This window comes from Anarhichas minor, unplaced genomic scaffold, assembly GCF_050575085.1.
Source record: "Anarhichas minor isolate MPS153535 unplaced genomic scaffold, ASM5057508v1 ptg000017l, whole genome shotgun sequence".
Taxonomy (NCBI): Eukaryota; Metazoa; Chordata; class Actinopteri; order Perciformes; family Anarhichadidae; genus Anarhichas; species Anarhichas minor.
The window spans coordinates 13,747,153-13,763,451 of record NW_027466463.1 but is presented as its reverse complement, the minus strand read 5'-3'; the positions used below and the strand labels follow the sequence as shown (position 1 = coordinate 13,763,451).

At 41.2% G+C, this 16,299-nt stretch overlaps 1 protein-coding gene across 1 annotated transcript; it reads right to left on the bottom strand.

Annotated features, from left to right (window-relative positions):
- Positions 1–11: 11 nt before the first annotated feature.
- LOC142951894 (integrin beta-3-like) lies at positions 12–14,738 on the bottom strand. The gene is made up of 12 exons (XM_076093768.1): positions 14,506–14,738; positions 13,019–13,181; positions 12,716–12,877; positions 12,462–12,557; positions 11,680–11,769; positions 11,014–11,148; positions 9,611–10,055; positions 6,272–6,494; positions 6,086–6,186; positions 5,764–5,883; positions 2,358–2,524; positions 12–1,629 (listed from the first exon to the last, which is right to left on the bottom strand). The coding sequence occupies exons 1-12, from the start codon at positions 14,688–14,690 to the stop codon at positions 1,561–1,563; spliced, it is 1,956 nt and encodes a 651-aa protein (XP_075949883.1). The 5' UTR covers positions 14,691–14,738; the 3' UTR covers positions 12–1,560.
- Positions 14,739–16,299: the final 1,561 nt, after the last annotated feature.

Genomic DNA, 16,299 nt, shown 5'->3' with positions numbered 1-16,299 from the left:
CAAAAGTATACTACACTATCAACTAGGTCCAGCATTATTAAGCTACATAGTTCCCCCGTCTTGTAGAAGAAGGTTGCATAATTATTTTGTACTTGTTTTGCCATTTCCCATTTGGATGAATATAATAGGCCTTATCTATCTTACATTTTGCATAGATAGTGCATTTTCCTAAATTGTTTCATCCATGCCACTAGGTAGTATAGGAATACTGGCTGGTCTCTGGGTTTTTGCACAACCTCATTACTGTCAGTGTGCTTTTTGTCTGCACTGCTTGGATCCCATAGATTAAATTAATCTGCAAGTAGCCCACTTTGGTCCATGTAGCCTATGCGATATATTTCATCTGAGATCTGCATGTTTTATACTGCAGATGATCTTCTCTTTGCACAACGACCAGTAGCCAGCTTTACTTGCATTTAAAGCCCAGGAGATGGAAGCAGAGCATTGCAGACAAAAAGTACACTTAGGTGAGTCGTGGGGTGAAGCAATACAATAATTTATTAGTCACAGATCTCACTATAATCATTTTAAGCAAGTGATCATGATCTAGATTTGTCTCTAAATTCCTGTAATGGAATGTGTAATTTCAAATAATTGAATTTGGTTATAAATCAGAAAATTTTGTCCTTAAATCTAATATGTTTCAATATGCTTTAGCCATGCTATTGTCGTTCACATCTCAAAACTGGACACCTGATGTGCTTGTAAAGTTCACCTCATAAGAACTTGAACATGACATATTTGCATTTTTGGCAACACATGGGAGAAAACACTCATTTCTCAGAGTCCACACAAGAAACTGCACGTATTTCAGTAAATTAACAGTTTACTCCAAACCACAAGGCACTTGACTGAATTAAAGACATCTTATGTTTCCACTGAGTACCACAAACAGGACATCCTGTTTCCATTGTGATCAGGAAATGAAGATTGTTTTGCATAACATTATTTGCCCTTTTGCTCTTCCACTGGCTTCAAGGATTAGTTCACCCACATCACTATTTTAAATATATTTCCCCACTAAGCCTCAGTGGTATCCGGTCATGTGGATAGCTGTGGTTTCTCCGGACCAGTTATTCAGAGTGATCTACAGATCTTGCTGCCAATAGTTAAAGTTAATAAAAAATAAAAAATATAACTGTCCACAGCAATGTACGGGGGATATCCAGAATTTAAAAAAAATCTTTCAGGACTTTGGGGGCTCCATATATATCTAATTATATGGGCAAATAAAATAATACTATATACATGGCTGGTAGGGGTACATATGTAAATATGAAAATATGTTTTGTGTGTGATTTGGGTAAACCTGCACAACACAAGAGTTATTTGTCAACCACACAAAATCAAAACAAAATCTTATTTATCAGTGTAGTATAAATGGGTGTTTATGACAAATCCCTGATAAAACGTGTCCTCAGAATCATTTCTACATATTTACAAACACAAATAATTATTAATTATTGTCTTGTGACAGTAGAGGCCTGCACATGATTCGGTGCCTTCCCAAAAAGGACAGTAAAAGTCTACTATTCTCCATCCTCGTTCAGTTCAGTAGCATCAGTCTTTTCCTCTGTATGTGATGTTTGTGAAGGTAGATGTGGCTCCTTTGTAGAGGGGATTGTGTCCCTGTTAGTAAAATACACATAAAGAAACATACAGTAAGTTAAGGTGAGTTCACGGACACAAAATGTATTAGAGATGCTTTTCTTGTTGTGGTTCGGAATTCTAGGAAAATCCAAAAAAGTCACTTCAAAGGGCCCTTTAGGGAATTGCATAAAAGAAAAGAAAAGTAAAAAATTGAAATAGCAACTCCGAAACATGCCACCATTCTAGACACATAAAAATGTGAATGTGTGATTTAAGATTTAAATTCCGCTACTCAGTGAGCATCTTAAAAATCCTGTGCTTCTTTGGTTTCAGGTCTAGGGGTTTTGGGTGTTTTTGAGGCCACAAAGAGGCCTGTAAAGGCTTATTAGCGTTAGCTAATTTAAAACCAGCCCTTCCGCTGGCAGTCTTTTGTTCTGCTGGGAGAAACAGCATGCCACAAAATAATAAAAAAAAGCATCTCCAGAAAACTAGCGCGAGAGACTGTGTGTGGCCTTTTGTGTGTCAGTGTGTGCGCGTGTGAGGAAAAATAGATGATTGTGTGTGTGTGTGTGTGTGTGTGTATGAAGATGCCATGCCATGTTTTATAAATGAGTCCAAGGAGTTTTTTTTTTTGCCTCAAACTCAAAATCCCAGTGCAATATTTTTAAATTTAACTTGAAATGAACATTGACTGGACCTTGATTTCTATTAGTGTTAAGCAAAAAGCACATCAGAGCATTTACTAGCCTCATGCTAAATTCACTGACCGTGTCCCACTTGGCACGAGCCCGTTCTTCCTCAAATTTGGCGAACTCCCGTCTGTCGTGGATGGTGACCAGAAGTTTCCAGATAAGCAGAGCCGCCAAGCCAAGGAACAAGATAGCTCCTGCCACCGACAGGAGCAAAACTAAAATGTCTGGACCCTTGGGGCAGTCTGGTTGGAAGAAAGAAGAGATAAATGAATGAGTAAAGTGCAGATAAGCCAGGAGACAGGCAGAAGTCTGATTTCATAAGGCTGTTTCCTTCCTGTTTCCACATGGATTAGATTTTCAGAGGATTACTCCTCTGAATGCCATTCATTTTCAGATTCAAAGGTTTGCTTTTGAATTTCTGAGACTAGACATATTGACATATTGCCACATGTCAAGCTGGTAGGTGTATGGAATAAAAGGCGGAGATGTGGTTTCCTCTAGCACAAATAACAGGCTTTCTTAAGGTTATCAGATCTGCAAGTGAAGCCAGAGAATAGGGGAAGCAAAACAGTGGTGATGGAGGCAATGGGGATTTTAAATACCAAAGAACATAGAAGAGGATGGGCTGAAGTGGAAAATAGCAACCTCACACAGCCAGGCCACAAATCTCCCGTCCCTCGTTGTGGTCTGGCAAAACTCAATAGGAGTTTGATTTGCAGTTTCAAGAAGGCGGTACAATAGCTGACTGACAGCATGAAGTCTTCCTACACCAGACTGAAATGAGACATTAATTGTTGTGCCCTCCTTCGTCATTTTTCCCATCATTAGCTGTTCCGGGAAAACTTTCTCCCATTAATCACCCAACATTTTTCTGAATAAACCTAGTGGAGTAATAGGCGATGCACTGCTGAATCCTTTTTCGTTTTATGTTTCCAACATCTAGTTTAAATAGATTTTTTAAAGAGGAAACAAGCCACATCATCATCTAAACACTCTCATTAGTTACTCTGATTGGTTTGGCCCCTAGTTTCCAGGTTTAATTAATTTTCGATGGATGTTTTTTAAACTTTAACCATGTTGCAAAAACTTGGATGGGGACATTAAAGCTGGATTTGTGAGGCTATAGGAGAATGAAGATCATAATTACAATATGTCTTTTAAACGCCCTGAAAACGTATTTTCTCAGTCAGCATCGTATTATCAGTGATTTGGATTATTTCAGATGTTTTGTCTGTGCTCTTCTTACTGGTTTGAAGTGGGCAGGACTCAGTTGTCCTACATTTTTGTTCACTTATTAGAAGTTAGGTCAAAATATGTTTGCTGATGTTGTGAGTCCAGTGTCAATCAATTTGGATCAAACCACACCCACACAGTCCTGATGAACCAGATTAGCAGAGCATTAAGATCTTTATACATTTGTTTTCTAAACTTAAAAATGTCTGGACTGTAATTACTTTGGCCACTTGGGGGCAGCAGAACCAAGCTGGCATATAAATTGATATCTAAAACTTGTTAGCAATAAGTTGCCATTTGGATTCATTTGGAGTCTTCTATCTGGGCACCCGATGAGATGAAAAGAGAAATGCCCTCGGTCATATTGTGCTCCAATATATGCAGAAAAAAAACACCTAAATCCAATCATCTTTTCTTCCTGTGAAACAAAATATGAAGTGTAAGCTGCTACCAACCAGTTTCAACCAATAAAATCATCAATCTGCAACTTTTAGCGCCGGGGGAGGTGTGTGTGGAGCCACACGGCAGCTTTGCAGCTCCGTATCGCACTATACACCAACATTTTAGTAGTCCAATCAAATGCAAAGGATTTGATTCAAATCCTTCTTGTAACTGCTGAAATATTCCCCTTCATTGTGGAATATGTCACAATACCGAGGCTAAAGACGCTCCAGCTTCCATTTCACTGGGACTTTAAGTTGTGGGTCGGGAAACCCAAACAACGTGCTGACAGTTGCAATTAAACTCTGTGATAATTCTTTTTCACATACAAATAGTCTTCTGATCCATTGTCAACATCGAAATATTAATTACAGCTGCTTTCATTTTGAATGTTGCACAGTTATTAATAAATATTTGTGTTCACATGAAAGCAATTCAGTTTCTTCATTGTTTCAAAAAATGTCTTTTTACTTCTAGTCACCAGTTACATCTGGTCAAAATGTAAGCGTACTTGTTTGTTTGCCAGACTGCATGTTTGTCTGAATATCTAAGCACATGTCTGTGTGTGTGATCCCTGTAGTACACACGTATGTGCATAATAGTGTTGGGTAACTAGTGGGGCAACCAAGGTGAACTTTTACAGCTGACATCAAAGCTTTACTCCTCATTCCTCTATTTCCTGCTCTTCAACTGACCCTTTTGATCCCTAAAGCCGCCAACATTATGGATTATATGTAAATCAAGTCAGATTGGTGCTACAATAGTATTTCTTCAACATTATTAATAACTTCTAAATTAAAAAAAAGGCTTAGTCAACTTTGAAGGGTGTCTGTTTCCCATCTTCCCCTTTTCTCTTCTTCTTCTCCTTTGTTACACAACTTCATGATTCCTTTTAAGAATGTTCTTTATCCATTTCTTTTGCTTCCTTAGTCTCCTCTCTCTCCCTCTCATGATTTCCTCTGGAGGATATGTAGAGTCAGCGGCTTCCAAGAGGAGCTGGGCAGCTGTTTACGACCCTCTTTGACACAGCAGGGTGCACTGTGTTCAAGGCAAATTTTGGTGTACTTCTCTGCTATCCAGTTGCGCCTAAATTTAACACACACATTCATTAAAGGCAGACCCAGGGGCAGACTTTCTCTGCGGGCACTGGTGGCCATTAAAGGCTGTTTTACCGCCCCACGCTCTTTCTATTTGGCCACTTAACAAGCAGATGAAGGGCAGGCAGCGGGGAAGTGACAACTTGAAACACTGATTCCACAAAGCAAGGAAGTTTGCTTGTTTGGCTGGTGTTGCATTTGTGGTTGTAGATTTTACCTGTCCAGCACTGGGATTTACTGTCTATCTGTCATTGTGACTACCTTCATCTATTTCCACATATAAACTCAACCGTATTAATAAGTTACTGTCCTCGGAGCAGTATTGATAGATTATTTTTGGCCACGGGGCAGTGGAACAACCTGTAAACACAACATCGACAAATAAGCTTTGCATAAAATTGTTACAGCTAACAAACAATTGCCCAATTACACATCCAGCAGACACTGAGCCGCATTAGCATTCTTTTGGAGTGGTGTTCGTCACCAGACAAAAAGCTCTGGGTTTGGTCCTCAACATCTCCTGAGGGCAAATATTTGTCTCCTCACTGCAGCTGCTAAATGATCCACTGAGCTCACCAGCTAGTTGCAACTTTGTCTGTATGCCATTTGGTTATGAAAGATTATAAATTATAAAAGCAAAAATATTGATTAGCGCTTAAAATATGTGCTTGTTAGGTGAGGTATGCATGTACAGTATGTTCCTCTCTTACCGGGCTCTTTGACGACAAACAAGATGGACTTGCCACTGGCGTCCTCATAATACTGGAAATGCTCCACGCAATCATCCTCATCTTTGTAAGTGCAGTTCACAGCATTTGTATCATGGAGCACTGAATGAAAAATGTAATATTAGTCATGACAAAATCTTCAAAAGCAGCGTAACACAGATGTTTTTGGTTGTATTTGAAAGGCGTAAACTGAGTTTTGTCTACAAAGAAACTTAAACTTTATAAGCTCACTTTGGAACATTTTTCATTGACATAATCAATCAAAAGGCATTTTTAGCAACTTTAAGTGTGTTGTTTTTCTCACCTATTTCATCCACAAGCACAATCTCATCCTTGCAGATTCGAGAGCAGGTGTTGTCGTCAAACAGCTTGCCCCTCTTGAAGTGTTTACACTCCACACACTCCCTTTTAGAAGAAACATATACTCATATCAGCTCATTTCAAACAGCTTTCTGGACACCGAACGTTATAACTATGTGTTCAGACTCACTTCTTCATGGTGCAGGCGTCCTGGCAGGTGGGGCACTTGTCACATGTGGCTCCGTAGGCCCCGGGCTGGGTGCACTCACAGGCCCCGCACACACACTGGCCCCTACCGCTGCACAACAAGCCCAGGTTGGACATGCAGGTGTCAGTGCGTCTGGAGCAGTTACAGTTCTCACCCTGCCAGTCTGGGTCACACTGGCAAAAGCCACAGTTACAGACACCGTGGCCTAGGAGGGAGGAAAGGATAGAAGAGCTACTATAACATTGTTTACTGGTTTGATTTCCATTTCCACACAGCAAAGGGTGGCATATGAAGTAAAACAGCGAAAGAGGAAGTAAATAAACAATAAAGGAGAAGAGGATAATGTGACCAAGTGAAATTCTGTGTGAAAACCAGGGTGTGGATGGAGTTGGGAAAGAGGGAGGAAAAGGGCTGGAGTGCTTGGGGCTTGACATGATTGTAATTTCAGTTGTTGTGCATCATTTGTTTTAAACAACCTACGTTTGATCGGCTAATATGAGTTCCATGTGTCTATGGCTTCGTTATTCCATTAAATAGAAATTCATGCACTATTTGATACATATTTCTCTAAAATTCAGCCTGACACACGGGGGAATTTTGGGAACTCCACTAGAAGTGTTGTGGGTTTGAACAATAATTGGCTGGTCATTATGAGTTTGCAATGCCTGGCCGTGACTTGTTAAAGGCTTATGAGTGAATATACCACAAGCCTGTGTCATACGTATCTGTATTTTAACTTTATTTGAGAAATGACATGGTTCCTCTCTATCTTGAGCAATATCTACCTTTGCTTTGCCTTTAAACCTTTAATTCAACAACCAATTTTTTTCAATTACAAAATTAGTCATATGTCCCGCTAAGACATTTCGTAGCTCTATAATTCTAGTCCTCTTGAATTTTGATTCCAACCACTGGAAAGCAGAAGCGATAAGTCATGTTTCTACAGCTGTTAGAGTCCTAAAACCCATTTCATTGTGTGTCTGTGGTGTCTGGGAGGCTTTTATATTTGGATGCATGATTCAGTGTGTGTGAGTGTATTTGTGTGCATTGGTTTGTTGTTTTTCCTTGTATGTGTGATGTGTGCATGCAAGAGAGTGACAGTGCAGAAAACATTGTGGCCTATCACTGCAAAACAAAGCGCAGATAAACAATGAGACAAGAAGCCACTTGGAACAGTCTGACTGAATAAAGGACGATCCATGAGCAAACTGCCATTACCACTTGACCACAGGACCGCTGGCTTTTAATTAGACCATTCTGTGGGGGAAGAACACGGACCGTGGTCCGCGCACTGAAAACGGTATTTCATGACAAAAGCAGACCATGTTTTACACACAGAACATTTCCAGTTCTCTCTCACTTGGCCCTTTTCTGACCAAACATGGGTTTATTTTTAGCCCTATTACACCACACCGGCCAATGAGTAAGCAGAAAGGTATTTTCATGTTAATCCAGGGGCTTTGGGGAATACAAAAAAAAGCATTTCTGTGTGAGAGCAGCAGAGGGGGGGGGGGGGGTTTGAGTGATATATGAGATCTGATGATGTGATGAATCAAGGCAGTATGGGCCAACACTTCTGCAATTAACAAATATCAAATATCCCCTGAGTAATATATCAATGCCAGCTCATGTATTTTACATATCAATACGAGTCATTGCCTCAATGAGAGAGAGGCCTGTTCATTTTGACTCCCTGATCCCAATTCCTTTTGTCCTTTTCTTGCTGTTCTTTGTGTCTCCCGTCTTCCTCCGACACTCAAATCCTGCCATCTTTACAATAGTAGTTTGACATTTAGAGAAGTACACTTATTCTGTTCCTTTTTGAGAGTAAGATGAGAAGACCGATACCGGGTTTAAAGATGAAGCGACCTGCAAGAAAGCAGCCAGTTAGCTTATCTTATCATAAAGACGCTAAACGGGGAAACAGCTAACCGGCAGCTAACAATAGCTATTCATATTTACTGTACAGATAAGAGAATATTACTGACCTTTAAATGAAAAAGATGTACAGAGATAAGAAGATTGATACCACTCTTATGACAGGTGAGTGGATCGTCTTATCTAACTCCCTATATGAAAGTGAATAAGTATATTTATCCTCAGGGTAACATTATGTGTTATGACTTGATGATATACAGTGTCTTTTAAAATGCAAGGAGGGTCATGAGGCCATGAGTTAAAGCTCTTAACAATTACCAAACACAAACTCAGTCCCACTGTTTGAAAAAGCTCAACCGCGACAGAGAAACTTTCAGAATAGTGAGAGTCCCCTCTGACCGGAGAGAGCTACCGTTAACCTTAAAAAAGATTTCTTTTGTGCATGAATCCAGTCAAACTCACACTAAAGCTCTGCCTGGCTGACACAAACATACAACCTGAGCTTACACTCACACACGGTGCACACACCACACCATGTGTTTATTGTGAATGGAGCCCATGTCCCGGGCAGAGGGGAGAGTTGTTATTGTATGTAATTCTTCCCAGATGAGGTGGGTGGCAAGTCAGTGTGGTGAAGAGTGACTGCCTACCCCGACGGCTAAGGTGCACACATTCTCTGAAACTCCACTACAGAGACACACAATGTTCATGAATGTCAGTGGACCATTTTAACCTCCGCCACATTTGTACCCAGATTGCGTCGTGTGCGATGTAAAAATAATGTTAAAGGAATAGTTTAACATTTTGGGAAATACGCTTATTGGCTTTCTTGCAAAAGAGCTGTATGAATATACACCAAGGAGCAGGTTAGCTTACTTAGCTTAGCTTAATTTAACGGGGAGACACCAATAAGTCACCACACCTGGTCAAAACGATAGTCCAGCATATAACCTCCCATCAAAAAAGTGTATTTTTTTACATTGGTTCTTTTTGTGCGGATTAAATAAACAAGATATAATGTGTTTTAGAGGTGTTATAGGCTTTAGACAAAGCCAGGCTATCTGTTTACAGTCATAATGCTAAGCTAAGCTAATTAGCCGCTGGCTCCAGCCTGTTTGACTGTCCGATTGGAGAGTTGTATCGATCTTTTTTTTTATCAAACTCATAATCAAACATCAAACATCAAAACTAGACATTTAAAGATGTCAGCTTGGACCCTTGATTGTAATGGCCATTTTCACAATTTTCTTTACATTTTATAGACAATACAATGAATTAATCAAAAATGTCTGATTGATCAATAATGAAAAATAATTATTAGTTGCAGCCCTAGTTGTCAATTCAGTTTCTGTCACCTGTCTAATCATCTTATTGTTTCAGCCCTATCATTCCACTTAAGATGCTCAGGCCAGTTAATTATAAAAGAAGCTCATAAGATCTCACCTGAGCACAGTTCCCCCTTGTAGCGCAGGCAGTTGAAGTCATCACACTCACACAGCTTTCCCCAGACTTTTCCAAAGTCACTGCTGTGACACACACACTGGCCGCACACACAGTCACCACGGCCGCTGCAGATGGCAGACTGAGGTCCTCCAGAGCCCGCGGGTCCGCTGCAGCGGTCCTGCTCCGTGGGGTTGTAGTCACCCTCTGCACACTCGCAGTGGGGCCCTAAGCGACCCGGGTCGCACAGGCAGATGCCACACTCGTAGGTGCCGTTGCCGTGATTACATTTGGGGCTATTGGGCTCGGCCTTGGTCTGGCATTTGCAGTCGCACTCAAAGTTGACGGTGATGGAGAGGGAATCCTTGAAGCCCACCGGCTTAATGATGAAGGTTTTCTTCTTCTGTTTAGGGCAACCTCGAGCTCTGGCCTCCACACTGAAAGAGACCTGGATGAGAGGACGGAGTGAGTTGTAACTTGGTACATTTTTTCATCAAGATTCTGCAACCACGTTTCGTAAAACCAATCATGCTTTATAGTGGATTATATCAAATGTAACAGCACTTTAAGGGTTCAATTATTATTCATTTAATAGCCGCTCAAATTGTGAGCATTGTCTAAATCATTGTCGGTGAAAACAGCACAAAGACCTGACACAGGGAATGCCTGCATATGTATTTCGTCAGAGTAATTGTTCATAGAGCGCCGCATCCAAATCTGGTAAATGTCCAGAAGTAGGCAGTTACTACATCTGGAGAGACAGCCATATATGGCAAAAATACGAGGGGCTGAGGCAGAGAGAAAGAAATGTGTGGAGGCCAAAATATCGTCACCTGGAGTGAAGAGAGAACAAGGACTAGAGCCAAAGAAGCTGTGGTAAAAAAGAAATGCAAAAAATAAAAAGGGAACGAGGAGAACTCTCAAGGCAGAGTTGGCAAAAGAAGAAAAATAATTTAAGGAAGACAAGCTCAGAGACAATGCTGATACACTTTTTCCATCATCTGCTTTGACATCATAAGGAAACAGGGAAAATCCTACTTTAAAGACGTGTCGATCTCAGCCAGAAGGGAAATGGAAAGAGGCAAATAAAGAAGGTGAAAAATAGTATATGGAACTAACTAATGTTATTTTTGAAATCAAGACATGAGTATGTCTACTATAGATAGGACATGTTGGATGGGGGTGAAAAAGTTTGTATGAGAATCGATAATACCGTTATCATACTGTGCAGACCCATCTAGTCTATTGCATCCTTAAAACTAATTTTCTTAAAACAAGCATTGCATCTGCTCAAGGGGATGCCATTATTACACCTATTTCATTGTGCAAACCATTTTGTCTAAAGTACACATTACCTCACTTTAAAGGAGTTACACGCCAAAAAATGGGACGGGACATGGACTGACCGTGTCTCCTATCTTGAGCCCTGAGCAGGATTTGAAGCCAGGGATGAGCTCTCCATTCAGACAGGTGGCGTTGAAGGACAGGGACAGCTCCTCCGGGACGCCTTGAAGCTCCAGCTCCACCTTGGAACGGATTTTCTGGCAACACCGATGAAGGAAAACAGCAGGAAACACATACACATGGAAGGATGAGTATATAGGCTTGCGTCTCGAGGCCATAAATGAATGTTAGGTCTTAATACTTCTTTTTAACGAGCCAATTCAAATAATTTCTCTCTCCTCATCTGTGTGCACATCACTTAATCTCCTGCTCTAATAGTAAGCCTATACATTAATTTGGGTAGAAGTGCATTTACGTGTTTGTATCTGTACACACATCAAAAGTTACAGCCAGGATTGAACCTAAAATACATTTTCATTCAATAAACTTATCCTTTGCATAATAAACCCAAATAAAACATAAACAATTAAACACAGCCAGGAGTCTCCCATATTTGGTCAGCTTCACACCTTCTTAGACTTTGGCCCGACTACATGTATGACTCAGACACTGTGGGTTTGTGTCAGCAAACACATGTCATCGCATGAAACACTGTCTAGTCTAAAGTGCGTGTGTGTGTGTGTGTGTGTGTGTGTGTGTGTGTGTGTGTGTGTGTGTGTGTGACTTACAGCGTAGGCCTTCAGTATGAGCTGGATAACATTGCCCGAGTCGTTGGACAGTGTTCCTACTGTGGTGCCAGGAATCAGCTCACTGTAGTTCTGTAAGACAGAAAGACAAACAGACTCTCAGACTGTTGTCATTCTACACAGTCAGGGAAATAAACCATAAACAATAATTGATGTTTCATCAGTTACAAATACGTACGTAGATAGAAGCCTTTTTGTGGGAAAATGTCAACATTTTTCCCAGTTTTTTCTTCGTTACCCAGTTCAAAAGCACAGCAGGCAGAAAGTACAAACAGGGATGCGTGCAGCAGTTACTCGTCCATTATGTCACACTGGTTGCATTGGTTTCATGGTATGAGATAGTTGTGAGAGTTGTCCCAAACGTTTACCGTTGAAAGCAAACGCCCTAAAAAGAAAGTGTGTCACACCCTAACTCATGCCATAGCCAAAGTTCTTGAATTTGTTTTCCTTTATGAACAATGACTATATTTATGAATTTATTTCCTCTAATTCTCACTAGGTGTAATGGTGTTTCCAATTTGGGAAAAACTGAGTTTATAACTTTGCCGTGTCTGAACAGCGTATTATAGTGATTCGTTTTGAGTTTCCATTCATGCAGGATCCAAGAATCTCAGTTTAAAACCAGTGACATTTGGAGGACTTAAACTACAGTATGTTCAAGATGAGATGATTACCGAGTGGGGGATGCCATCCTCTCAGTTTCAGTTTAAAAACATTTGCTTAGTTTACATTTTTGATGAGTAAAATGCTGGACATGCTCTGACCTGGTACAGAGGAACCACAGGGTTGGTGACAGCAAAGATGAGATTGATGTTGTTCTCCGACATCTTCTCTGTGATCAGAGCTAAAGATGGGTAATCCTGTGGGGCCAAACCCGGACGGTGTGGTTAGCTCTTGCACACATAAACACTGAAATGTTCCTTTTAATCCTTTACTTATTCAAACAAAGGGTCCCATTGGCTCCGATTCTCTATCATACTGTCTGTGCACCAAACACACACTTACAGTACACACTAACCATGGTGGTAGACATGCTGTACATATTGTCAGAGTTGAGGTGGCACTGCCCGTCGTTGGGCTGCACGATTCCAGCCAGACGACCATCCAGAGCCACGTGAGTCTTAGCGTCCGAGGTGAAGATCAGAAGGTGGGATGCACCGGGACGCCAGCCGATCTCCTCCTAGCTCCCATCAAGCCACGAAACAGCAAAAGGAAGGAAGCTCAAATTATTTAATTCAACTTTTGGATGAGGGATTACATTTTTAAATTTTTAAAACAAAATCAGAGTTATGTGTGTGAGAAAGTGAGTGAGTCTCTCCACCTTGCACACAGCAGCCTGGATGATGGCATCAAAGCCTCCCTCCGGGGCATCTCGGTTCCTGGACACCATCTGCTTCTTCACTTCCTCTGTGAAGCGGCCCACTTCCTCCGTCAGTGACAGGACGTGTTTGTAGCCAAACTGAGGCAGGCAGGTGGTGTTAATGCTGTCAATGAAACAGAGATCCAGCGATCAGGGTTGAGCCGAGCTGCTGGCAGCTTGTTCATTCATCTGAATGTCTGTTTATATATACCATTGTAAAAAATGTGACCTCTACAAAGGATGAAGAGCTGGCTAATTACTGATGATATACTTTGTCGAGGGATCAGCTGTTAAATCAAACAATCAGGTTAATTGGATTTATATGCTTAAAAATAAATATTTAAATTTAAGCTACATAAATAAGTCAAATTTTCTAATTTAATTTTGTAGAAGTTTTTTGTGTCATATTTGTAAGTTACATCCCAGGTGACATCTTAACATGACAGCTCTTTATTTTACAGTTTTTCACTTGGTCAATCTTCCTGATATGACCTTTAAGAACAAGACTTAAGAGTCTGCAGCCATGTTCGAAGCTCTTTGAGGCTCTACGTATTATTAGCAGATTAGCACTTAACTCAAAGTACAGCTCATAGATATTCAATATTTACATTTTACTCAAAACATCAAATGTCGACTTCATGACAGCGCCAGAAGAAATGTCAGAGGATCACCAAAGTTGTTAAGGGTTATCCCCTAGGGACCATGAATGTCTGTACAAAATTTCAATCCATCCAAATAGATGTTAAGATATTTCAGTCTGGACCAAAGTTATGGACTGACCCGCAGACCAACGTTGCCATCTCTACAGACTTTAAAGTAAATTCTCCTGTTTATCAGTAAATGTTTCTGTTCTGAACAGATGTTGGTTTCCCAAAAATGTGCATTTGGTCAAAAAGTGGACCCCTAATTCTCCACTTGTCTTATCTTTTATCCAAACATTCCTGGAGGTTGGAGCTCAGCAGACTGTGTGTAAAGTGTTTGAGTAAATGACCCCAAGAGACCGTAAACCACCAAATCAACCTCCGGGGGAGCCTTTGTCTGGAGTCACGGCTCTTTGCATTGGGACGTTCTTACTCTCCGGGCAGATCACCCGCGGTTGATTCAGAGGAGCTGACCGAGCACTAGGGAGCCACTGTAAGCCTTTAACAAGTGCTGACTCTGAGTCTGTTTGCAACGCGGTGTTTAAAGGTGTCCTAACAAAAATGACGTCATCTGCATAATGAAGCTATTCCCACATGGAGGCATAAACAACCGCTGAAATCAGCACCAGTAGGTACCTATTAAGAAGGTAACACATTGTTAGCCACTAAAATAAACGTTCCATTACAAAGAGATCTGGATTCAGTTTAGGTACTTATATACAGACAAGGAAACAGGTTAAGGAGGCCCGCTATTTTGTCCAAGCTGGTTTAATAACACATGAAGCTCTTGAAAAACGTGTCTTTTACCTGTAGCAGGGGTTCTTCACAGCCTCTTTGGGGGAGATGTACATGTAAGGCGAGATCGGCTTGTCCACAAAAGCCCCAAACCCCATGCGGAGGTTGCTGGTGGCGCGGTTCATGGCCTCGGCCAGGCCTTTGCCCAGCGTCCTCAGGCGGAAGAGATCATCGTTCATAGAGTAGGAGAGATCCATGAGGTAGTAGAGATCCACAGGGTAGTCCTCCACCTGACGCACCTTCACTGTGAAGCGCTTGGCATCATCTTGGAAGTGGGATACAGAAACACCATTTTTTAAACAGATATGCGTGATGTTACTCGTAACTTCTATTGTAAATTCTGTATGTAACTCCCTTCTAAATCTCTGCTTCAGTATGTCAGACACAAAACCCACAAACTCAGATGGTAAACCCTACCTGGCCTGAGGGTGATGTGCAGTTTCTGGGGCTTTATCTGGGTGACGTCTTGCGTGGCCCCCGCTGCCTTCTTGCTGAGGGGCCGGTCCTCAATCACCTGCAATTTGCTGGTCGGAGACTCCAGAGCTCCACAGCCCGCTGCCACTAGGTTACTCTTCAGATCACAGCGGGAGGAACTGGCAACTCCCTGGCCAAAGTCCTGGCAGAAGAGCCATTTACATATTATACAGAAAAGCCGTTTCCAGCAACCTCCTCGTTGCTTTGGAAGCGTTTTAATGTGTTAGGAATGGAATCAAATAGTCATTTATTTAAGGAATTCTCATCTGTAATGAAGCTGTTAAGAGAAAATGGGCATATTGGATTAATTTAAACTGTAATGGGCCAGTCCTGAAAAAGCCCAACAATATGTGTCTATGAAACAAATCAAACAAACTCCAACATCTCTCCAACAAACTCTGGATTAAAAGGCAAATTCCACATGAAATTAAAATGCCCATCCTATCTGAACACAGTCTGGTAGTTCAGCCAGTGATTCTGAATATAAAGAAGTCTCAGCAATAAACCAGAGTATACTCAGGCCGAAGTCACTTTGGGAAAACTTTGAGTAGGTTGAGTATGTTGACTCCAAGTTTTCCGATATGAAATCATTGCACTCATTAGTTTAAACCAGAACATATGACTATATCCGCATGCAGTCACACATTTGTTTTCACCTGAACCTATTTGATGTTCTCAGTTAAAATCTTCTCAACAAGATTACGTGGCCTATGAGGAGGTCTGTACCACCCTGCACCAGCCCGGCTGGCAGAAGGCTCATTGCTTGAAAGAAATGAAGTGGAAAAAAAGAAACCCACCTCCTGGAAGCACCACGCACAGCTGGGGTCCACAGCCAGACATTGCTTGCATGTGCTGGCCCCTCTGGAGGTGCAGACGATTGAACCTGTAACCAAAAGCTGGGTTAGGTTTTCCAAAATGTACAGCAATTCTTTAATGATAATGTTAGCCTTATATGGGGGTTACCTGTTGTACTTAGTCGTGAATAATTCTATAAGAAGGTTGACTTTTGGATGTGGCAAAGTACGTTTAGGTTTATGTCTCAGTAAAAACATGAAGGCCAGAGAGAACAAGACAAACATACAGAGTTTGTTGAAGAAAATGAAATCTTAAACCTCCATTTAATAACATTTTGGTCCAATAAAACCCATCTGAGAAGTTTTCGGGTGTTCAAATAATTCATTCTACACATATGATGCGTCTTTGTCCATTCCCTCAGTGTCATAACAAGCCAAATGAATCCTCAAATGTAGAAAGCCCTGACACCTTAAAGTGGAGATGTTACTAGGACATGCATATTCTGTACCGGTAGAAACAAGTTGAGTCTCAGTCGAG